The sequence below is a fragment of the Neofelis nebulosa genome, chromosome 18 (genome assembly GCF_028018385.1).
Source record: "Neofelis nebulosa isolate mNeoNeb1 chromosome 18, mNeoNeb1.pri, whole genome shotgun sequence".
Lineage (NCBI taxonomy): Eukaryota > Metazoa > Chordata > Mammalia > Carnivora > Felidae > Neofelis > Neofelis nebulosa.
Genome location: NC_080799.1, coordinates 30123292 through 30148597, shown reverse-complemented (window position 1 = coordinate 30148597; position 25306 = coordinate 30123292). Strand labels below are relative to the sequence as shown.

The 25306-nt window shown below is 43.1% G+C and overlaps 1 protein-coding gene across 4 annotated transcripts in view; it reads left to right on the top strand.

Annotated features, from left to right (window-relative positions):
- The window catches only part of TMC5 (transmembrane channel like 5), a 74912-nt gene extending 55519 nt beyond the window's left edge, over positions 1-19393 (top strand). For all 4 annotated transcript variants that reach the window (XM_058712070.1, XM_058712069.1, XM_058712072.1 and 1 more), the window contains 8 exons: positions 1573-1668; positions 5437-5512; positions 5700-5833; positions 8183-8356; positions 10609-10687; positions 16418-16522; positions 18309-18351; positions 19099-19393. In XM_058712070.1, the coding sequence (XP_058568053.1) occupies positions 1573-1668; positions 5437-5512; positions 5700-5833; positions 8183-8356; positions 10609-10687; positions 16418-16522; positions 18309-18351; positions 19099-19145 (754 nt within the window). In that variant the 3' untranslated portion in view covers positions 19146-19393. The remainder of the gene's footprint in view (positions 1-1572; positions 1669-5436; positions 5513-5699; positions 5834-8182; positions 8357-10608; positions 10688-16417; positions 16523-18308; positions 18352-19098) is intronic.
- The last annotated feature ends 5913 nt before the right edge of the window (positions 19394-25306 follow it).

Sequence of the window (25306 nt, the reverse complement as noted above, 5' to 3'; positions counted from 1 at the left end):
GGATGTTGCTTGCTTCTGAAATTAACCAAAATTTCACTTTGATCTGGCAGTCCTGTTGTGCAAGTTCATTCAGCTAACCCTTTACAAACTTCTCTTGAGATAAAGACATTACTGGATGCAAACATAGAAAGTGAAAGTCTTTGAGAACTTTCCACCACAGATCATTTTAATTGTAGTGTATATTCTTCCAGATTTTTCTGTGCACATATTGCTTTGTGTGTGTGACTGTATTATATAGTTTCAAAGATAAAAATTGGGTCATGCTGAAAATCATTGTGGACTTTGCCCTTATTCTTTTTAACATTATGCTGTGGCATCTTTCTATGACAACACCTATAGATTTATCTCATGATGCATTTAATTGACTTTGATTAATGTGCTCATTGTGATTTTAGACACCAGGTATACAGAACTGAGGCAGTGTTGTCATTGACCCATGTATAGTCCTCTTCTATTGATCTGTTCATTTATGTGTTAATAATATGATGAGCATCTCATTCCTTATAGACATGTACATATTTCTGTAAGCTGCCCCAGTGATAAGATAGCATAACACAATAATGATTCTTTCCTCAGGGGGTAGGTTGTGTGCCCTATTTCTACACTCAGTCTGCCCAAACTCACTTTTATTACAGCCTCTGTCCAAGGTCTAGATGTAGAGGTTAGGAGGTTTTTTGTTTTGTTTTTGTATCTTTGACGGCATTTTTTTCTTTTTATTATTAGCAACCTCTCTGTCTCAAGTTTCCTCAGGATAAATGGAGATCTTGGTTTCCTCTTGTGGATTTAGAAAAGGGGGAAACCCTATTAATCTGATAGCAGTAACCAAACATGGAAAACTTTTCCATTTAGGGGGGTTAGGAAATGCTGAGTTACCTGGTCCTGAAAAAACAGGTTTAACAAGCAAAGAGTGATAATAGGTAGGAAAATTTTAATAATTATCTCATTTATATAATATCTATTGTTAACTTATAGTTATATGTTAACATATATAGTTATATGTTAACTATAACATATAGTTATATGTTAACATATATTATTATGGGATATATTATATATCCCATAATAATATATGGGATAACTTAAATAATAGTCTCTAGAATTTTTTAAAAAATCTTTATTTATTTTGGGAGAGAGAGTCCGCACGCAACCAGGGAAGGGGCAGGGAGAGAGAGAGAGAGAGAGAGAGAGAGAGAGAGAATGAGAATCCCAAGCAGGCTCTGCACTGTCAGCACAGACATCAACACCAGGCTCTTACTCACGAACTGTGAGATCATGATGTGAGCCGAAATCAAGAGTCAAACGTTCAACCAACTGAGCCACCCAGGCGGCCCTAGAATTTTGTAAACCACTTCAGCAGTACCTCTGCTCGAATGCATTGTGATAGTTCCATTTTCCCTCCATTCCTTCAATTCTTTCTTCAAAAATACACTTACACTTGGAACTTTTCAAAAATTTGCAAAAGAACTTATGACTTTATTCCAAACTGGTGATGCTCTACTTTGTTGATTGTGGGGAATCTTCTGAAGGAGAGGGTTGATGGTTGGGGCACTAAACTCAGTGATGTTTTCACAGACTCATTGGAATGCGGTTTCCAATGAGCCTTGGTTTACAGGAGTTTGACATCGCCAGGAACGTCCTAGAACTGATCTATGCACAAACTCTGGTGTGGTAAGTTTTGAGAATCTTCAGACTGACTCAGAAATATTTTCTAAGTGGGGATATTGTGGCTGTTTGTCACCCTTATGAGCACCTTTTAAAAATTGTGGTAGTAATATACATAATATAATGTTTATCATCTTAACTATTTTTAAATGTATGGTTCAGTAGTGTTGAATACATTCACATAGCTGTGCCACAGGTCTCCAGAACTCTTTTCATCTTCCAAAACTGAAACGCCATACCCATTAAACAAGAACTCCCCATTTCCTCCTTCCCCTACCCTGCTAGCAACCAGCATTCCATTTTCTGTCTTTCGGAGTTTGACTACTCTAGATACTTTATGTAAGTGGAATCACACACAATTTATCTTTTTTTGATTGGCTTATTTCATTTAGCATAATGTTCTTCAGGTTCATGCATATTGTAGCATGTATCAGCACTTCCTTCCTTTGTAAGGCTGAATAATATTCTGCTGTATGGATATACCACATGTTTATCCATTCACCCATGGGTGGACATTTGGGTTGCTTCTACCTCTTGGTTATTGTGAATAATGCAGCTATGATTATGGGTGTGCAAATATCTCTCTGAGACCCTGCTTTCAATTCTTTTTTTTTACGCTTATTTTTTAGAGACAGAGACAGAGTGCCAGTGGGGAAGGGGCAGAGAGAGAGGGAGACACAGAATCCAAAGCAGGCTCCAGGCTGTGAGCTGTCAGCACAGATCCCAACGTGGGGCTCGAACTCGTAAACCACAAGATCATGACCTAAGCCAAAGTCAGATGCTTAACTGACTGAGCCACCCAGGCGCCCCTCAGTTCTTTTGGATATATACCCAGAAGTAGAATTGCTGGATTATATTGTACTTATGAGCACTCTTAAGTTTTTTGTTTTTTAATAAATGATGTGCATAAATCAGCTGATGTGGTAATAACAATATGGCTCCATTTATTGAGTGCTTACTTTGGCCAGGTTTTTGAGCCCTAGAAACCAAGCCCTCATACTATTGACCATTAATGAAGGTTCCAAAGGGAAATGTTAGCAGCAAGGGGGAAAATGTTGCAATCAGAGATGGCCATTGTAATAATGGATCTTTATGGTTTGTGTTAATAAATTGCAAATAAGCACAATTGAAAACACATGTATCTTTTCTTTTCTCCATGGAAATTATAGATTTAACCTCTGTGGGTTTTAGGAGAATGTTGCCTTTGATGATGAGCTTTAAAAGATAACAGGGGCGCCTGGGTGGCTCAGTCGGTTGGGCGGCTGACTTCTGCTCAGGTCATGATCTCACCGTCTGTGAGTTGGAGCCCTGCGTCGGCTCTGTGCTGACAGCTCAGAGCCTGTTTCAGATTCTGTGTCTCCCTCTCTCTGACCCTCCCCTGTTCATGCTCTGTCTCTTCTTGTCTCAAAAATACATAAAACGTTAAAAAAATTTTTTTAAAAATAAAAGAAGATAACAGGGTGACAGAAAGGCAATGTACGTTAGGGACAATGGTAGAGATGAGATGAGGTAAGTGTGTCCCAACCTTCAGCCTTTTGCACAACAGCCTGCCTATTTTTTGGCTTATCTACATATCACCGGTACTGATTTTTACTTAGTATTATCTTTTATATAGTTTGCCTTTTTAAAAATGTTTTATTTTTTATTTTTATTTTTTTAATGGTTATTTATTTATTTTTGAGGGAGAGAGGTAGAGAGCACACAGGGGAGGAGCGGAGAGAGAGGAAGAATCCCATGCAGGCTCCATGCTGTCAGCACAGAGCCTGGTGTGGGGCCCGAACCCATAAACTGTGCGATCATAACCTGAGCTGAAATTAAGAGTTAGATGCTTAACTGACCGAGCCACCCAGGTGCCCCTAAATACATTTTTATTTTTTTTTTAATTTTTTTTTTTTTTAATTTTTTTTTTTCAACGTTTTTAATTTATTTTTGGGACAGAGAGAGACATAGCATGAACGGGGGAGGGGCAGAGAGAGAGGGAGACACAGAATCAGAAACAGGCTCCAGGCTCTGAGCCATCAGCCCAGAGCCTGACGCAGGGCTCGAACTCACGGACCGCGAGATCATGACCTGGCTGAAGTCGGATGCTTAACCGACTGCGCCACCCAGGCGCCCCCTAAATACATTTTTAAAGGAGTCTTTATTTTACCACCAGAATGGAAAATCAGAGTCATTTGAGAGAGACTGCAAGTAACTTAAAAAATAAAACAAAACCCAGAGCACCTGGGTGGCTCAGTTGGTAGAGCATCTGACTCTTGATCTTTCTTGATCTTGGGGTCGTGAGTTTGAGGCCCATCTTGGGTGTAGAGATTACTTAAAGAAAAATGTTGGGGCGCCTGGGTGGCTCAGTCGGTTAAGCGTCTGACTTCGGCTCAGGTCATGGTCTTGCAGTTCGTGAGTCCGAGCTCTGCTCGTGAGTTCGAGCCCTGCATCAGGCTCTGTGCTGACAGCTCAGAGCCTGGAGCTGCTTCGGATTCTGTGTCTCCCTTTCTCTCTGCCCTTCCCCTGTTCATGCTCTCTCTCTGTCTCAAAAATAAATAAAAAACATAAAAAAAAATTGTTAAAAAAAAAGAAAAATGTCAGTCACTTTAGAAAAATAAAATAAGGGGCGCCTGGGTGGCTCCGTTGGTTGAGCCTCTGACTCTTGGTTTCAGCTCAGGTCGTGATCTCATGGTTCCAAGGGTTCAGTCCCACATGGGGCTTTGCTCTGGCAGCATATCATGGAGCCTGCTGGGGATTCTCTCTTTCTCTCTGTCCCTTCCCCACTCAAGCTGTCTCTGTCTCTCTCAAAATAAATAAATAAACTTTAAAAAAATAAGAAAAATAAAATAAAATAAAACTAAGCCAATCACCAACAGTCATTAAATTCTAGCTGGATGCTCCCATCTGCCAAGGCTCTCAGTTTAAAGCTTTACCTCCCCCCTCCCACCTTTCTTTTGGGAACAAAGGGAGGTTGGCAAGTGTTAGGACCACCAAAGTGAGATTTTCTTCTCTCGGCACTCAGGAGCATTGGCGAGAATTGAGAGAGAATGCCCTTCCCATCTGTAACTCAGTGCAGTTTAATGCCTGTCCCTGCGGGACCTCAGACCTTGTTGAATGCCATGGAAGAAGCAGGGGGACATGTCCCGCATTTGGGACACCTAGGTTAGGGCTTGCTGAAGGCCATTTGGTGGTGTGTGGGTGGTGCTTTCTGCAAACTCTCTTTTCCAAAGCTGGAAAGGGAGCAGCCGGGTATACTGGGTGTGGTGGGAACGCTCCTGGTCTACAGCCATAGTGCACACTCCCTCTGTATTAGTCTGCTAGAGCGTCTGTAACAAATATCACAGACTGGGTGGCTGAAACAACAGAAATTTATTTTCTCACAGTTCTGGTGGCTAGAGGTCCAAGATCAAGGTGTTCGTAGTTGGTTTCTTCTGAGACCTCTGTCCTCGGCCTGTGGGATGGCACCTGCTTCCACAGTCTTCACATGGTCCCTCTGTGTGTATCTGGGTCCTAATCTCTTCTTTTAAGGACACCAGTTATATTGCATTAGGGCCCACCCTAGGGACCTCCTTTTACTTTAATTACCTCTTTAAAGGCCCCTTCTCCAAATAGTCACATTCTGCGGTACTAGGGGTACTAGGACTCCAACATACGCATTTTGGAGAAGCACAGTTCAGCCCGTAACACCCTCTTTCCCTTCCCTCCACACCCCCCGTACCTGCCCTCCCCCCACCACATTCTCCGTCTTCATGTTTCCCCTGACTTTTGACACTCACCCTTTTTCCCTCATAGGATTGGAACCTTCTTCTGCCCTCTGCTGCCCTTTATCCAAATGATTACTCTTTTCATCATGTTTTATGTCAAAAACGTGAGTCAGCCTGAAGGTGGAACCAATTAGCTTCTCCCAGTCCCATGTGGCCCCGTGGTTGGAACTGAGTCGGGGGGCAGTGGGGAGGGGTGCTGGGAAGGGTTATCGGGAAGCCATTGCCTGCCTGGGGTCCTTCTGGCCTGTCGCTCTGGCCACAGATGGGAGGTGTCTGCTTCTCTCTCTTCAGATCAGCCTGATTATGAATTTCCAGCCTCCGAGCAAAGCCTGGCGAGCCTCACAGATGATGACTTTCTTCATCTTCTTGCTCTTTTTCCCATCCTTCACCGGGGTCCTGTGCACCCTGGCCATCACCATCTGGAGGTAGGAAACCGTGGCTTGTGGAGAGGTCTTAGAGATGGGGTGAGTGAGTGTTTTAAAATGTAGGTTTTGGGACACCTGGGTGGCTCAGTCGGTAGAACATCAGACTCTTGATCTCAGGGTCATGAGTTCAAGCCCCACACTGGGTGTGTAGCCTACTTTAAAATAAATAAGTAAAATGTAGGTTTTATTATTATTAAGGTTTGGTGAGGCCAGCAGATCAGGGGATGAATGTCATTGGAAAGATGATTTATTTTACTCAGATCCCAGTAGAAGTGGTAGTGGGGGTGGGGATGCCACACCACAGGGGGCCACATGAGGGAATCCCAGGGTTGGTCAGGACACAGCGGGAGTGAGGAGAAAGTGTGGGCAAGAACCTTTATTGTGGTTGGGGCACCTGGATGGCTCCTTCGGTTAAGCGTCTGACTTCAGCTCAGGTCATGATCTCTCATTTTGTGAGTTTGAGCCCCCTGTGGGGCTCTGTGCTGACAGCTCAGAGCCTGGAGCCTTCTTTGGATTCTGTGACTCCTCCTGTCTCTGCCCCTCCCATGCTCATGCTCTGTCTCTCAATAATAAATAAACACTAAAAAAAATTAAAAAAAAAAAAAAAGAACCTTTATTGTGGTTTCCCTGGGAAGGAAAGGGCGAGGGAGGATAGGCAGGTTTAGGATTGGCTCGTTTGAACAGTTTCAGTGGCTTTGGGGGCTGTCTGGATTTATCTGGTTACCTGGCCCTGTGGGGATCAGGGCAGGGGGAGAGTGACCCTGAGTGTGAGAGCCTGATGGAGGAGGTGGAGGGTGGGGTGTGGGCTCTGGGTTGGTTGTTTTGCATGGAAAGACATACCATGTAGGGGAGCTCCCGGGAGGGGCTATCTCTCCAGGGTCTGTAAGGCCCCAGATGTCAAAACATCAGAGTAAGAAGACGTGCTTAATACAATATTGAACCCAAGTCCCCTTGGTAACCAGCAGACACAACAGCCAAAGGAGCGAATGTGTCTTAGTTTGGTCATCACCCACCAGGTGATGGCAGGGCTTCCTCACTTCCTAGAGGCCTGCAGTTTCCCAGAATGGGGACTAAACTTGCACTAAATGAACTGAAATGCCCTGTCTGAGCTGGTTCCCTCCTCGCTCTCCAACCTCACCCCACGTTGGCTCCACCCTTCCTTCATCCTCATGACTCTTGCTCCATTCCTGGGACCCTGTGAGCCTCTCCCAACACAAGGTGGAGTCCTGTGTGTGTGTGTTCTCCCCACTCCCTCTGCCTGGCGGCCTTCTGTCCCCCACTCTGGGTCTCAGCTCAGAAGTCATCCTCAAGATCTAACCTTCATGACCATGCTTGCCTACTGTCTTTCCCACCTCTTCTCCCTCTAGGGGCACTTTCTTTTCTTCACTCCACCGTTCACAGTCAGAAATGCCTTCGCTTGAATCTTTGTTTAATCATTAGCTCATTAGTTGTCCATTTTTCTTACTAAAATGTAAACCTGGGAGGACAGAGACCATGTCTGTCTTGTTGCTATGGAATCCCCAAGGGCTTAGTATCTAGCACAGCACTTGGAACAGGTGAAATAAGCTTTTATAGAATGAATGGATGAAGCAAACAAAGACTTGATTTTTTTTTAAGTTTATTTATTTTGAGAGAGAGCAAGTGGGGGAAGGTCAGAGAGAGAGAGAGAGAGAGAGAATCCCAGGCAGACTGTCAGTGCAGAGCCTGATGTGGGGCTTGAACTCACGAACCGTGAGATCATGACCTGAGCCAAAGTTGGACACTTAACCAACTGAACCACGCAGGTGCCCCAGGAGTTGATTTTTAGGATACAGATGGAACTAGAACCATCAGGAACTCAAGCGGCTTCAGGGCAGGCTACTCTGTTTTATGATGTCTTTGCTTCTCTCTTTTCTCTCTCTTCCTAACCAGTTCTTAGTTTCCTGCTAGTTTCTGCTAATTCATAACAACTGACTGCATGTGGCCCTCATTGCCACAACCTCACCTTCCATAGATTGCAGGGTCCCTTCTTCATATGTCTTACTTCAAGTTCCCAAGAAAAAGAATCTGATCACCCAGTTCATTTCTTCAAGCCAGGATACCACAAAGTTCACTGCCACTCTTGGGATCGGCTACCATTAGATCAGATGATATAACCCTGTCTGGGAGCTGAGCCTCAGTGGGGTCACACGGGCAAAACATACCTGTTGAGGCCATGAGGGAGAGAGCTTCCTTGGGAGGGAGGGTATGGGTACATCAGGCAGGCATTGCTGGTTCCAGGTCCAGAACCCAGAAAGGACAGTTTGGTTTTGGAACAAGCTATACCAGAGTCTCACGCTACAGATGTTTTCCTGTCTCCCGTTTTACCAGATTGAAACCTTCAGCTGATTGTGGCCCATTTCGAGGTCTGCCCTTCTTCATTCACTCCATCTACAGCTGGATCGATACCCTGAGTAAAAGGTCCGGCTACCTGTGGGTTGTTTGGATCTACCAGAACCTCATCGGAAGCGTGCACTTCTTTTTCATCCTCACCCTCATTGTGTTGTAAGTGGAGTGCTTTGGGAAACTGGTGGAGAAAACGTGTCATTAACAAGACATGTGGATAGTCTGGGAAATGTTTCCCAGGAGAGCAAACGGCTACAGTGTAGCTCAGTGTTCTGGATGCTCCTGACTTTGCCCTTGAATTTTTTTTTTAAATTTTTTTTAATGTTTTTATTTTTGAGACAGAGAGAGACAGAGTATGAACGGGGGAGGGTCAGAAAGAGAGAGACACAGAATCTGAAACAGGCTCCAGGCTCTGAGCCGTCAGCACAGAGCCCGACGTGGGGCTCGAACTCACGGACCGCAAGATCGTGACCTGAGCCGGAGTCGGACGCTCAACCGACTGAGCCACCCAGGCGCCCCATGCCCTTGAATTTTTAAGAGTTGCTTACTATCATCTTGTCCCAGGTGTTTTCATTTTTTGTTTTTTGTGAGCTTTTTTTTTTTTTTTGCCTGTTTTATGAAGAAAGCAATACCTGCTGTGTCCCCTTTTAAGAAATAGCATGAAAACAAAATGAAAATTTGGATTTGAGAATGCTTAGGAAAATTATATGTGTGATGCTTTCTAAGATTGGCATTATGTTCAAATGGGTTGGGCATTGTTCATATGTGTGATAGCGTTCTTTTGTTTTCAAATAAAAACAATTATTTCTGGCCCCACCGCCAGGGGTGGGTGCCAGATACCTGAGGTGGAGGGGACTCCACGGTACTCTTTGGCTTTCTGTCTTTTACTCCTCTGCACCTGAAAAGATGCTGGAGTCATACATGTGACTCTAATTTTGATGAGCTATGTGAATTGCTACATCAAGAATTTAAAGCCATCAGATCTACAGGTTTCAGTATGGGGTGGAGATGTGGTTCTCAGCAAGCTAGAGTTAAAGGTAGATGTGCTGGATATACTGGAACAGGAATTGAAATTACCATTCACTTTTCTTTTTCTTTTTTTTTTTTTTTTAATGTTTATTTTTGGGAGAGAAACAGAGTATGAGTCAGGGAGGGGCAGAGAGGGAGACAGTCTGAAGCAGGCTTCAGGCTCTGAGCTGTCAGCACAGGGCCCGACGTGGGGCTCAAACTCAGGAGCCACGAAATCATGACCTGAGTTGAAGTCAGATGCTTAACTGACTGGGCCACCCAGGCACCCCTAAACCATCCTATTTTAAGAAGATACTTCGAGTTTCATATTACCCACTGGGCACATCTTTTTTTCCTTTTATGAAATTTTTGATTCCAAGCCTTTATTATCCAATTTAACTGATATAGTTTCTGGAGGTAAGTATATTCCATATGAGAATTTATGCTATGTTCATTCTGTATTCTTGTGGGAATTTATTTTGTAAACTTAAAATACATGGGAGATTGATTTAGAAGTCTGTGAGATAGTTATATTACAGCCAAGTTTTATTTTACATTTATATTTGGCAATACTTGAATGATTCTTAATCATCATCTCTTCCTAGAATTTAATTTTTGTGTTTTTTTTTATTAAAAAAATTTTTTGTTAACGTTTATTTATTATTGAGAAACAGAGAGACACAGAGTATGAGCAGGGGAAGGGCCAAGAGATGGAGAGACACAGAATCCAAAGCAGCCTCCAGGCTCTGAGCTGTCAGCACAGAGCCCGACACAGGGCTCGAACTCACAAACTGTGAGATCATGACCTGAGCCGAAGTCGGACACTTAACCGACTGGGCCACCCAGGCGCCCCTGGAATTTAATTTTTGAAGACAGGTCTGGACGTGGTTATACTATCAATGGAGTGCTCCATATTAAATAGAAAGAAAATAGGGGCGCGTGGATGGCTCAGTCGGTTGAGCGTCTGGCTCTTGATTTCAGCTCAGGTCATGATCCCAGGGTCGTGGGATGGGGCCGGCATTGGGCTCAGCATGGACATGTGGAGCCTGCTTGGGATTCTCTCTCTCTGCCCCTCCTCCAAGTGTTCTCTCTCTCTCAAAATAAAAACATAAGCATAAAAAAAAAAAATACTATTGTCTGGCCCTATGCCCAGAGATGCGAGTTAATTAATCTGAGGACAGGCCATGGAATGAGTCTTTTTTCCATCTTTCATGTGATTCCACGTGCAGCCAGGTTGCTCGGATGTATTGAACCTGTAATTCATCCAGACACAACTTTTCAGGAAAACTGTTGGGACAAAATCCACTTGCAAGAGAATATCTCAGTTCCTTTGAGACCAGTTGGAATTTGGGGCCTGCAAAATATTGGCACAAGTGTCTGTCATTCTTTCTTTTCTTCTCCAGAATCATCACCTATCTTTACTGGCAGATCACAGAGGGAAGGAAGATTATGATCAGATTGCTCCATGAACAGATTATTAATGTAAGTTCCGTTAGCTCTTCTGGTATCCTCCTCCCACTTTTCTTTTTTTTATATATATATATTTTTAAGGTTTATTCAGTTTTCAGAGACAGAGAGAGACAAAGCTGTGCGTGGGGAAGGGGCAGAGAGAGAGAGAGGGAGACACAGAATCCGAAGCAGGCTCCAGGCTCTGAGCCATCAGTACAGAGCCCGACGCGGGGCTCGAACTCACAAACTGTGAGATCGTGACCTGAGCCGAAGTTTGACGCTCAACCGACTGAGCCACCCGGGCGCCCCATCCTCCCACTTTTCTGTAAACATTTTAGGATGCAAACTTGCAGTTATACTCCAAAAGAGAATAGTACAACGAACTTACATCTGCCCCCCCACCCAGCACCAACTACCATCAACATTTGTATACTCTTGGGGGCACCTGGGTGGCTCAGTCGGTTGAGAGTCTGACTTTTGATTTCAGTTCAGTTCATGATCTCACAGTTTGAGAGATTGAGCCCCAAGTTGGGCTTTGCACTGACAGCACAGAGTCTGCTTAGGATTCTCTCTGTTTCTCTCTCCCTCTCTCTGTCCCCCTCCTGCTCATGCACACACTCTCTCTCTCTCATAAATAAATAAGCTTAAAATTTTTTTTGTATATTCTTATTTTATCTACACTAACCCTTCACTGCAAATATCTGGATTGTTTTAAAGCAAATCCTAGACTTTATATCATTTTATCTGTAAAAATTTCTATGTGTCTGAGAGAGATTTAAAAAAAAACATAACCATAATACCCTCATCATACCTAAAAGAAAACTTGGTAATTCCTTATTATCGTCTCACATGCAATCAAAGGTGAAATTGCCCCATTGGTCCCATGAAGTGTCTTTTTACAGTTGAGTTGTTCGAATCAGGGTCTGGGAAAGTGCCACATGTTGCATTTGGTCCATATGTCTGTTGTTTCCTTTAATCTATAATTGTTCACCCCTCCCTTCTTCTTTGCCATTTATCGTTGAAGAAAACAGGTCCTTTGTCTTGTAGTAGTTCTCACATTCTGGATATATCTGATTTGCAGCCTTGTGGTGGTATTTAGTATGCTTCTTTTTATTTCCTGTACCCTGGCAATGAGATTTAATAACCCGACTAAATCCATTTCAGTGTTTTAGCCAGAACACTTCATAGATGATGCTATGCCCTTCTTATGGTATCCCCTTGAGACATAAAATGTATACATGTCTCTTTTTGTGTGATGTGAAAAGTGATCAGTGGGTCCATGCTTTGTTAGCCTGACCCATCCATCAGAAAGCTCCCCACTCTCCTTTCACCTGATGGATTTTGCAGCCTTTGAGGAGTATTGCCTAGAAGACCCACTGATTTTGTTACAAATGACAGAACAGTAGTACTCTAATCCTACAATTTCTTTTGCATTTATTAGCTAGAATTTTTCTATGAAAAAAATAATTTTTGCTTATCAACTATTTGATTACCTTGAAATATAGTTTATTGAGGAAAGAGAAATGCATGATTTTTCCCCCTTCATTGACCAGTTTTTGAAATGCTGAGTTGATACCCTAGGGTATTCATTTCCTAAGGCCTGCCATGGCAGATAACCCCGAACTTGGTGGCTTAAAATAACAGAAAATTGTTACCTCATAGTTCTGGAGGCCAAAAGTCCAAAATCAAGGTTTCAGGAAGGTTGGTACCTTCTGGAGCTCTGAGAATCTGTTCCATGCCTCTCCTAGCTTATTCTGGTGGCCACTGGCTAACCTGGCTGTTCCTTGGCTTAGGGCTTCATAACTCCCATTCCTACCTCCATCTTCACAAATTCTTTTTCTCTGTGTGCCTGTTTCTCCTTCTCTTCTAAGGACTTGTCATTGAATTTAGGGTTCATCCTCATTTAGAGTGATCTCATCCGACAATTTTTAATTATGTCTGCAAATACCTTATTTCCAACAAGGCCATATTCGCAGGTACTGGGGTTGTTTTAACTTGGACAAATATTTTTACAAAGGAGACACTATTCTTTTTTTTTTTTTTTTTTTTTTTTATTTTTTTAAATTAATTAATTAATTAATTTATTTTTTAATATATGAAATTTACTGTCAAATTGGTTTCCATACAACACCCAGTGCTCATCCCAAAAGGTGCCCTCCTCAATACCCATCACCCACCCTGCCCTCCCTCCCACCCCCCATCAACCCTCAGTTTGTTCTCAGTTTTTTTTTTTTTTTTTTAATTTTTTTTCAACGTTTTTATTTTTGGGACAGAGAGAGACAGAGCATGAACGGGGGAGGGGCAGAGAGAGAGGGAGACACAGAATCGGAAACAGGCTCCAGGCTCCGAGCCATCAGCCCAGAGCCTGACGTGGGGCTCGAACTCACAGACCGCGAGATCGTGACCTGGCTGAAGTCGGACGCCTAACCGACTGCGCCACCCAGGCGCCCCTGTTCTCAGTTTTTAACAGTCTCTTATGCTTTGGCTCTCTCCCACTCTAACCTCTTTTTTTTTTTTTTTCCCTTCCCCTCCCCCATGGGTTTCTGTTACGTTTCTCAGGATCCACATAAGAGTGAAACCATATGGTATCTGTCTTTCTCTGTATGGCTTATTTCACTTAGCATCACACTCTCCAGTTCCATCCACGTTGCTACAAAAGGCCATATTTCATTCTTTCTCATTGCCACGTAGTATTCCATTGTGTATATAAACCACAATTTCTTTATCCATTCATCAGTTGATGGACATTTAGGCTCTTTCCATAATTTGGCGATTGTTGAGAGTGCTGCTATAAACATTGGGGTACAAGTGCCCCTATGCATCAGTACTCCTGTATCCCTTGGATAAATTCCTAGCAGTGCTATTGCTGGGTCATAGGGTAGGCAAAGGAGACACTATTCAACCAACTACTCCTAGCAACCCCAAAATGTGGCCAGTGAGGATTTTTAAATTATCATTATGAATTCATAGATTTAAGTATACTTTGCTTCTTTCAGTTGTAATAATTTTTTTATGCTTAAATAGCCTCGTTGATTCGTTGCTACTCAAATTCCTTTTGAATTAGTTCCCGGGTTCTTTTGACATGACCCCAGAAAGTCTTCGATAGTTTTCTTGCTCTCTGAAAGGACAAGATGGTCCACGCTCTTCTTGTTTATTTCCTGTCCCAGAACACCAGTCAGACATTTATTCAAGGAGTCCTGGTGAGATGGTATTTAGAGACCACAGTCTGGGAATATGGATGCTCATTGATACTGGGCTCGTTCTCTCTTCTTCTATTTTTCTTTTTAATTTTTTTTAATGTTTATTTATTTTTGAGATAGAGAGAGACACAGCATGAGCAGGGAAGGGGCAGAGAGAGAGGGAGACACAGAATGTGAAGCAGGCTCCAGGCTCTGAGCTGTCAGCACAGAGCCTGACGCGGGGCTCAAACTCACGAACTGTGAGATCATGACCTGAGCCGAAGTTGGATGCTTTACCAACTGAGCCACCCAGGCGCCCCTCTTCTTCTAAATAGCAGCGTAATTGTGACATGAACACTTACATCTAAGAACTTGGGGAAGAAGCAGGATTCCTCAGGGTTCTTTTGTTTTTTAAATGTTTATTTATTTATTTTGAAGGAGTGAAAGAGACTGCGCCAAGTGCATATGTGAGTGAGCAGGAGAGGGACAGAGAGAGAGAGGGAGAGAGAGAATCCCACGCAGGTTCCATGCCCAATGCAGATGGAGCCTGATTTGGGGCTCAATCTCATGACCATGAGGTCATGACCTGAGCCAAAATAAAGAGTCCAACGCTTAACCAACTGAGCCACCCAGGTGCCCAAGATTCCTCACGGTTCTAGCTGCTTGAAACTTTGGGTTTCAGATCATTCGAGTTGGTCTTCTAGATGGTGTAAAGAAAGGGCATGGTTTACTTATGATCTCCCCTGCTCGTCTCCAGAAGCATCACCTGTATTTTTCTGATGTAGCACTTTGAATTGTTTTGGGCAAGTCTTATGGAGGTCTTACCAGGGGAGAGATTTGTTTCTAAAGCCTTCTATTGTAAGGGCAGTACCAGGTAAACTGGGGAGGAATTTAGATGGCATCATTTCAGGGAGGCACCAGAGGCATCACTGCAGGCCTGCATGCTTGGGAATCTTGTCCAGAGGATGCGCCACAAAGACAGGGACATTGTCTCCAGAGGAACCCAGGCTAAGGGGCTGGGAACAGGCTAATAACAGTCCTTCTCAAAGTGTGATCACCTACATCAGTAACTCTTGGATGCTTATTAAAAATGCAAATTCCAATTACCCTGATCTCCTCTAACCAGCAGTGGCAACAGATAACATTTGTTGAGCACTTACATGATGCCTGACATGTGCTAAATAATGAACAAAAATTCTGATTTAATTTTTATTACTCGCACTGGGACATATACATCTTTAATCCCTATTTTAAAATGAAGGATTCTAAGGTTTACAGAGCGAAGTGAGCTGCCCAAAGTCATAGGGCTAGTAAATGGTGGGATTTGAACCAGCTAACCCCAAAGTTTGTGCTTTTAACTAAAATGCAGGTTTATCTCCCCGAGTCAAGATGAGTTGGATAAATCCTGAGTTTGCGTTTTTGCAGGCTCTCCAGGTAATTCTAATTGGCACGAAAGTATGGAAACAGCTGTTACAGACCAGCAATTTACAAACAGGTTGGCTATATCCAAGACTGCTAGCAGACTTGCTTTAAAAAAAAAAGTTTATTTTATTTTTGAGAGAGAGAGAGAGAGAGAGCACAAGCAGGGAAGGGGCAGAGAGAGAGAGAGAGAGAGAGAGAGAGAGAGAGAGAGAGAGACAGAATCTGAAGTGGGCTCCAGGCTCTGAGCTGTCAGCACAGAGCCTGACACAGAGCTCAAACCCACAAACTGAGATCGTGACCTGAGGTGAAGTTAGACGCTTAACCTACGTGAGCCAGCCAGGCGCCCCTTGCGGAGTTGTTTAAAATGCCATTTCCCAAGGACATCTCTTCTTTGCAGAATTCCAGTGAATAAAAGTAGAAAGAATGAGGGAAATAGAAAATTATTATGAAGCAAATACCACAGCAATAATTGTTGGATGCTAAATAATAATAATAGCTAATTGCTAAAATCAGTGATTGAAAGTTGAAGGAGAAACAAGGGCGTGAGAAATGGGATTGATCTAGACTGGACAGCCCATCAATGGTGCTTGCTAGCCCACTTCAACACTGGGCTCATCTACATAGCCCTTTCCTTTGTTCCTCTTCCCAGTTTGGGAAATATTTATCTGGTCTACTCCATTAACACTGATAACTTTGCCAGGTGAAATATGTTTGATGTCCCTCGGTGCAGAGCTATATAAGCTTTGACATTCTCAATGGGAAGACAGGGCCAGCCCAGGCAGTGCTGGGTGCCCAGACAGGGTTCTGAGACGGAGGGCATATGCCAAGAAGGGGCTGCTATACACCATTTGTCCTGGGCCTTCAGACAGTCCTGGGCGTGTAAGTTGCTTCTAGCTGCGGGATAGAGAAGGCTGCTACTTGAGCCTGCTGGAATTGCTTTAGTGGAGAATGTGCCAGTTCAGGAAGGTATGGGTTAATTTGGCTTTGCTGTGAAATGTTTCTACTCTTTCATCAAGAGAAAACATGGTGGCAGTCTCTATCCTGTGTCTGGAACCCTACCTGCCTAAAAAAAAAAAAAAAAAAAAAAATCAACCTTCTTTTGATCATTTGCTCACACCAACCTCCATGTTTTTGTTCTTGTTTTTGCTTTCCTTCTTGGCAGGAGGGCAAAGATAAAATGTTCCTGATAGAAAAGTTGGCCAAGCTGCAGGATATGGAGAAGAGAGCAAACACCAGCTCGTTCAGCATGGAAAGGAGGGATGTAGAGGTGAGAGTGAAGGTCGCCTTCGGATCCCTCTGACACAGACTTGCCTCCTTGGGAAAAGTGCATCAGGAAACTAGAATGACATGGGGCACTTCACTTTTTATGTTTAAACATTTCTCTATTTTTTTTTTTTTTAAATTTTTTTTTTCAACGTTTTTTATTTATTTTTGGGACAGAGAGAGACAGAGCATGAACGGGGGAGGGGCAGAGAGAGAGGGAGACACAGAATCGGAAACAGGCTCCAGGCTCCGAGCCATCAGCCCAGAGCCTGACGCGGGGCTCGAACTCACGGACCGCGAGATCGTGACCTGGCTGAAGTCGGACGCTTAACCGACTGCGCCACCCAGGCGCCCCTCTCTATTTTTTATTTAACAAATAATACTCATTCATTCAACCTGTCATGGTGAAGGCCCTCACGGAGTTTGCACGCATCTTTTCTATAATCCAATCATACAGAAGTATATCCCACCGAGAAGGAAAATGCCCTCACCCCACTGTGTGAATGATTCAGTGTATATTCTTCCAGATCTTTTCCCCTGGGCATCCACAAACATACATGCATCTACTAACATTTTTTATTAGAAAACTGGGGCTTTACTATACACATAGTATCATAATCCCGTCCCTCATCACTTAGTACTGTATTTCGGACATTGTTTCGGTCTGTACATATATGGACATTTGGGTTGTTTTCAGTTTTTTTAAAATACTAAAAACTGTAGTGAAATATTTTTGTTTCAATTATTTTTATGTGAGTATTTTTGCCAAAGGGCGTGCACATAATGATGTTAATAGATAATTGCCATATCATGCTCTTAAAAAGATTTTACCAGTTTCATTCCTGTTCTAATTCCAAAGCCCTTGCTGGCATCCTTGGTGTCCTGGAAAATATGAATAAACAGTAAACCCATCTTTTTAAAAATATTGATTTGAGGGGCGCCTGGGTGGCTCAGTCGGTTAAGCGTCCGACTTCGGCTCAGGTCATGATCTCACGGTTCGTGAGTTCAAGCCCCGCGTCAGGCTCTGTGCTGACAGCTCAGAGCCTGGAGCCTGCTTCAGGTTCTGTGTCTCCCTCTGTCTCTGCTTTCCCCCCACTCACACTCTGTCTCTCTCTCCTTCAAAAATAAATAAGCATTAAAAAAAATTTTTTTTAAATATTTATTTGAGAGGGAGAGAGAGAGAGCACATGAGCATGGGAGGGGGCAGAGGGAAAGAGAGAGAGAAAAATCGTAAGCAGGCTCCACACTCATCATGGAACCTGATGTGGGGCTCGATCCCATGACCCCAGGATTATGACCTGAGCTGAAATCAAGAGCCAGATGCTCAACCAACTGAGCCACCCAGGCACCCCAACCATAAACCCATCTTAATTCAAATGCCACTGATTTAAGAAGTTAGGACCTTGTTGGAAGAGACTGCCAGGCCATTCACTATCTGTGCACATTGATATTGTCAGCACGAGGTAGTTATGGGATCTACAGGCCCTACTGCAAATCTTATGCAGGCAGAGTCTTGATCTGTACCCTGACAGCCCCAGGTCCTAATATATTACCTAGCATATTGTCGATGCTCAGTAAATGTCTGTAACTGAACGGATAAACTAATGGAATTACTGTCCCTAAAAGACCAAACCAAACCTTTTTGCTGTGTCTGTGGCTGAGCCTTGGTCTTCATCTGCCATATCTTAATTTTAAAATGGTGGGGGCTCACAAATCCCACCAACGAGGCAACAGGAGGTGGGCCTGTATTCTTTTCCAGTGATGAGGCCACTGCTTTTCTTCTCTTTCAGCAAACAAGCCCTTTGCATGTCAGGGAACACAATGCTGCTCATGGTGAGTAAGGGCGTTGGCACTGAAGACCTCATTTAACCAAATGATGTATCTCAAGGTAGAGGGTCAGAACTGCTCATGTATCAGTTACTCGTTCAATGAAAAGAACCCACCCAAGCTGGCTTCAGCAAAAATCCAAGAATAATTCTTGCTTTAGGTGCGGCCAGAAGCTGGGATGCAATATGTTACCAGAACCTGGTTTCTTTCTGTTCCATTCTTTTCCACGTTAGCTCCTTTCTCAAATAGGTTCTTCCTAACAATTGCAAGACCCTTTTGTCAGCCTCTTGTACCTTCTCAGGTTCAAGTCTAGTGGGAGGGAATTAGACACCCAGAATTCTCACTGTGTTTCATTGGATCCAACTGGGTGACATGTGCACCATGAACCAGTTGCTGTGGCCATGAAAATGGGATGATTTCATTTGCCAGATCAGAGATCTGTAAATAGAGGTGGTACAACCTAACAGACCACGAGGACTGAGAATGGGGAAGAGGGGCTTCCCAAAGCAAACCTGGAGCTGAGGCCAGAGGGGAATGAATACTGGGGAGGAACCAAACAAACCCATTCATCGTTTTGGGATCACATTTACTGATGGCATCCAAATGATGGATGTTCCAGGGGAGAATTGAAGAAACTTAGCATGAGAAGGCAGGAGGCATGAGAAGCTGTGTGATTTTGAATTTTGTCTAACTTTGGAGATGTGAGGCAGGGCGTATATCTGTGCTAACGACTCTTTTCTGTGTCCAACCCAGACCTGCGATTTAGGCGATCAGTTCAAGAAGAGAATCCAAAGGTGTAATGTTTATTGCGGCAGCCACACACCCGTCAAATGAAAATACCAAGATGGAACAACTTCTTACATGACCCCTGGGCCTTTTGGAGCTTCCCAGGAGGGAATTTAAATCATTAGCCAGGAGCAGAAACTGACCACAGTGTAAATGCTGAAGTAAATTTGGCCATTTCCTGCTGGTTTTTTATACCTGGATTGCTGATTTCCCAAGATAAAATATTTGGGATTTTAAAATAAAGACTATTGTAACATTTAAACTGGTTCACAAAAACCTGGGAGAGATAGCCTGGGAATTATGCATTTAGTCTTCAAGAGATGTGCATATGAATTATTGGTTCTTAGAAATCTCTGCTCCCAGACCTGACAAAAGTTTGGAAACTGGTGCTCAAATAGTCCAGCCTGAATAAAAATGGGATCCTCAAACAGAAATGTGAAGTTTCTGAATTGGGGAACCTGCATTTGTTCATGGTTTTGAACAAAAACATCCCATGTTACCCAAAGGTAAAATACAACGAGAGGCCTTGTCTACAAACTTTATTGCGTATCAAGTACAAGTCTTTGCGGTTGGACTGGGGTGGGGTGGGTGTGGACTGGGACTTAGCCCCTGTGAGGTTGACACATAAGTCAACATCTAAGTCTTATTGAATCAAACATGAATCCAGCAGTGATGTGTGGAACATGTGTGTGTGTGTGTGTGTGTGTGTAATGTACATGTGTGCACGTGTGTGTGTGTGTGTATACACACACACATGCAGTATATATAGCATTCTTTTTAAAAAAATGTTTATGTTGAGAGAGAAAGAGAGTGCATGAGCAGAGGAAGGGCAGAGAGAGAGAGAGAGAGAGAGAGAGAGAGAGAGAATCCCAAGTGGGTTCTGTATTGTCAGTGCAGAGCCCAGCTTGGGGCTCGATGTTACAAACTGCAAAATCATGACCTGAGCTGAAATCAAGAGTCAGATGCTTAACTTGACTGAGCAACCCAGGCATCCCTAGCAGTCTTTTTTTTTTTTTTTTTTTTAATTATTTTATTTAAGTAATCTCTACACTCCATGTGGGGCTTGAACTCACAACTCCAAGATCAAGAATGGCATGCTCTTCTGACTGGGCCAGCAAGATGCCCCAATATATGGCATTTTCTTGCAGATTTGCCAAATGATTCACAAGGCATGTGACGGAACTTAGAACTGAAGCATCCAGCAGAAAGGTGCAATTTACCAAATTACTCAGGGGAGACATCCCCTCTTGAGTAATCACTACTGTGAAATCTAATTGGAACTGAATTTTGCAAACATTTAACATACATTTGAAACACAAGCATCCAATCAGTGCTCAGTCACTGATTCACCTTTTCATTCACTTATTTATTCGTTAATTCATTTCATCAACAAAATTTCATCAACTGAGTTAAAATTTTTTGGTATCATCCCTGCTAGCAGTTGGTGGCAGTATTCATTCATTCATTCATTCATTCATTCATTCATTCATTCATTCAACAAATATGTGCCAAGTGGTTATAAATAAGATGTTGAGCAAATCAAGACACACTCTGACCTCATGTGCTTCGTTTATAGCAGATTAATTTAGACAGTAATTTAATTCCTATTGAACAGTAATTAAATGTAATTGTGACAGGTGCTGTGAAGGAGAAGCCCAGGACACTATGGGAGACTTATCTGTGGGGTTAGTGAAGGCAGCCCATTGAACTGATGTTTGAAATAATTTTTTTTCCCTCTCAGTGTCATCTTAAAGCTGTTTTGTGCTTCTTTGGCTTCTGCACTGAAATATGGACCCGCTCCGAGAGCAACATTGTTGCTCACTTACCATATGCTAAGAGCCTCTATCTGGAATGCCTCTCCATGAACCTCCATTGCTTGTGTTAACTCCTGTTTCTACTGGAGGTATAAACAAAGGAGAAAGATCTACTCTGTAGGTTTCACATGCATTCGGATATGAGGATGCTTTTAAAACTTGGGCTTGGGCCTGGGTGGTTCAGTCAGTTAAGCATCTGACTTTAGCTCCAGTCATGATCTCATGTTTTCATGAGTTCAAGCCCCATATGTGCTGACAGCACAGAGCCTGCTTGGGATTCTCTCTCTCTCTTCCTCTCTCTCCCTCTGCCACTCCCCCACTCAACTGTCTCTCAGAATAAATAAATAAACTAAAAAAAACGCCCCCAAAACAAAAAACTTGGGCTTGAGATAGGGGATGTATTGGCCTGCCAAGTGTTGCCATAACCAAATACCACGGACTGGCTAGCTTAAACAACACAAATGCATTTTTCCACAGTTCTGGAGGCTGGAAGTCCAAGGTCATGGTCCTTGTCAGGGTCCACAGTTTTGGTTTCATTCTGACGCCTCCTTGGCTTGCAGATGGTCACCTTCTCACTGTGTCCTCACCTGGTCTTTGCTCTGTATGTACCTTTACGTGTCCAAATTTCCTCTACTTGATAAGGACACCGGGCAGATTTGATTAGGCCCCACCCTAATGGCTGTAATATAACTCACCTAATTAAAGGCCATATATCCAAATATGGTTACATTATGAGGTTTCGGGGGTTCAGATTTCCAGCATATGAATTTTGGGTCAATACAGTTCAGCCCTATAATAGAGGCTAACTCTCCTCCAGTCCTCTCAGGGCCTCCCGTTAGGCTTCTGGGTCAATGCTGGCTATGCTCAGAATCACGGGGGGGAGCTGATCGACAACAGCCAGGCCCAGGCCCCAGTCTAGACCAACTAAATCAGGCTCCTGCACTTTTTCTTTAGAGCTCCCCAAATGGTCTCGGTGGAAAGCCAGGCTGAGATCCGAGCCAGGATCTAGAGAACCTTATCCATGGTTTCGCTTTTCGAAGTTTCAGTGACCCACAGTCAACTGCAGTCAGGAAGCAGATGAGCCTCCTTGTGACCTTGTCAGGAGGTCAGAAGCAGCCTAGCGCTAGGTCACAGAACCTACATGACTCGTCCCACTTCATCTTGTCACGTAGGCATTTTATCGTCTCACGCCGTCACAAGAAGGTGAGTATGGGACAATATTTTAAGAGAGAGATTACATTCCCATAACGTGTATTACAGTATATTATTGTTGTGAATCTCTTACTGTGTTTGACTTCTAAAGTAAGCTTTGTCACAGGTGTGTATGATAGGAAAAACATGGTCTGTATAAGGTTCAGTACTATTCATGGTTTCAGGTGTCTGCCTGGGGATCAGGGACCACTGCTGTAGTTCTTCCCAAACTTGCCTGACCATAAAAGGCATCAGAGCGTGCCAATGGGGAGCATCAGAATATTCCGGGAATATTCCCCATCCTCCTCTTCAACTCTAATTTTAATTAGTCCAAAATGATAAAAGGAACATATGCTTTCCAACAGTTACTTGAAAGCCGGATAACCCCTATAGTTTTAAGTATAAAAAATAGGTAGCTGCTCTGAAATTTCTGCAGGATCGGATCCTTTATTTGGCTGCGGTGAATGGCTCAGTTCATTTTTGAGGCAATGAGATGATTTTGTGTGAAGTTCAATTACAAAAGGAGTGACTAAAATAGCACATGACTGATAATACGTTTTTATAATCTTTGAATTGAGGTCAGGTGGCAAGAAGTCAGCTCATTAATAATATGGATTGTCTCAGTATGGTAGCACTTCACAAATACCTTCCTAAATTCTCAAAGTTGGAACTTTTCAGAACATTTACATATCTGATCCACCATGAGATAGCATGAGATGGAGGAGCTCAGGTGTGGAGCAAGGGGGCCCCCTCTGCTTGGCTCATTACTGCACCTGTCCCATACAAGTAATGCCTTACACCTGTGTAGATCTTTCTTCACCTTAACCACCTGGGCTCTTGATATGAAGCAGTTTCTAATTTGTGAGGTTCAGGGATCGGGGCTGAGACTCTGCCTTTCTGTCTAGAGCTCCTGGGTCTGAGCACCACACCCTGAGTAGTTTGGTGTTCGAGCGTCTCCACATTTTTTTATATGCTACACTGTTCACACATTTTCCAAATCACTTCCATATTTTCCCCTTCATTTGAACCTCTTAACACTATTGCTATGAGACAATTGGTGCAAATATGGTCTCCATTTGACAGATGAAAAGTTGGGCACACCTAGGTTAAGTGATTTGTCTGTCTCATAGCTAATTAGTGGTAGGATTGAGGACTTTTGGATTTTTCTCTGGCTCAGGTGTTCTCAGACTTGAACAAGTAACAGAACCACCTGGAGGACTTGCTGAAACAGAGCCAGCCCAGAGTTTCAGCTTCAGTAGTTCGGGATGGGCTTCGAGATTTGCATTTCTTTTTTTTTTTTTTAATTTTTTTTTTAACGTTTATTTATTTTTGAGACAGAGCATGAACAGGGGAGGAGCAGAGAGAGAGGGAGACACAGAATCTGAAACAGGCTCCAGGCTCTGAGCTGTCAGCACAGAGCCCAACGCGGGCCCGACCGTGAGATCATGACCTGAGCGGAAGTCAGACGCTTAACCGACCAAGCCACCCAGGTGCCCCGAGATTTGCATTTCTAACAAGGTCCTCCTTAGGCTGATACTAAATACAGGTCTCAAAGGACAGCGTCCTTTGAGGACCATTGTGCCTAGCTGATATCCGACCTCTTTGTAATACTTGGTAATACGGTAATACTCTGCTGATCAGATTGTGAGATTTTAGGCATAATTTAGCTTGATAAGAGAACATACAAGATTATCAACCCTTAGTAGTTTTGGTTAAAGAAACCAAATAACCTTGTACTATGGTAACCATCACTCCATGCTAAAGGTTTGCCTGCATGTTTGCAACTTCATTAATTCATACCCTCATTTGTCCTGAGACCTGTGGTTTATTGTCCCATTGAAGGACTATTCCCACTGTAGGAAATGGTAGGTATAATTTTATTTAGAAATTTGAATCTAATAAAAATAGAGTATTTGTTTTGGTGAAATTCTTATCAAAACAGGATTGCAGACACTGATCTCCAAATAAGAAAACGAGCATTGTTAAATCAGCAGCGGATTTCTTAAGTCTTTGGAGGTAGTCTTTCCATATTACCTGTCTGGGGCAGCCTGAGGACAGAGGGGCAGTTGAATGAACAGTGGAGGATGTAATTTTCATTTGTATTGACTTTCTTGCAAAGAATGCCATCTATCGTGACTTTAGATGACCCCTCGATCTGAATTCTGAATCATTTATCTACAACTCCCACTGCACACCAGGTCTGCACCTCCAGTTTCCTCAAGAAGTGTCCACTTGGCTATCCCATAATTCATTCCTTCAACAAACACTTATTGAGCATCCATTATGTGACAGGCACCATTATAGGGTAGGGAATGATTGTTCCTCATTAGGGAGTCCTTGCTATGGGCTGGACATGAGGATAGGCAGAGGTATGAAGTGTGAGCTCTGGAACTATATCACTGGGACCAAATCCTTACACTATTACTGTTGTGTGACTTTGGGCAAGTTACTTAACTTCCCTGTGCCTTGGTCTCCTTCACTATAATGTGGGATTGTGATGGTAGCAACCTTATGGTGGTGTTGCAGAGCAAACACATGGAAAGCATTTCAAACAGTGTCTAGTGTATGTTAGGGAGTCCGTAAATGTTATTTAATAAGCCTTTTACATGCACCCTGTCATTTAATCAGCCACTCCCTAGGGTGGTACCAATACTGCCCCTATCGTACAAATGAATCAAATAACTTGCCCAAGGTCACGTATTAGGTTGCTAAACATAAAATTGGATTTAGTTTTCTCTGATCCCAAATACTATGTTTTTAAGCCCTATACTAAGCCATCCAAGTGCTTAATGGTAGTACTAACACTTTCTTTCTTCATCCAAATTCTCCAATCTTCAGGGATCTTAGCACTGGATTGAAATCCTTAATTGGGCCCGAGTCAAGGGCAAAATGGATTTGGGACAAAGGTCAAGAGGCTCTCAAGAAGTCTTCCCACAACAGAAGGGAGGTTAATGCTGTGCTGCCTCCAAGAGAATTCCTCCCTTGTTGGCTGCTGTGCAGTCTGTTTGCCAAAGTGGGGATTCAGTCTGCAGACGTTTTCTTTGGTCACCTCCTCCTCTTGACATTCTAGTCATGATGTGACATGAAAGGACATGCAGTTATTTGTTCCATTCATTGGATAAATCTTTGTCCTGTTGATCTTTAGATTCGAGAAAATGTCTTTGTAAATA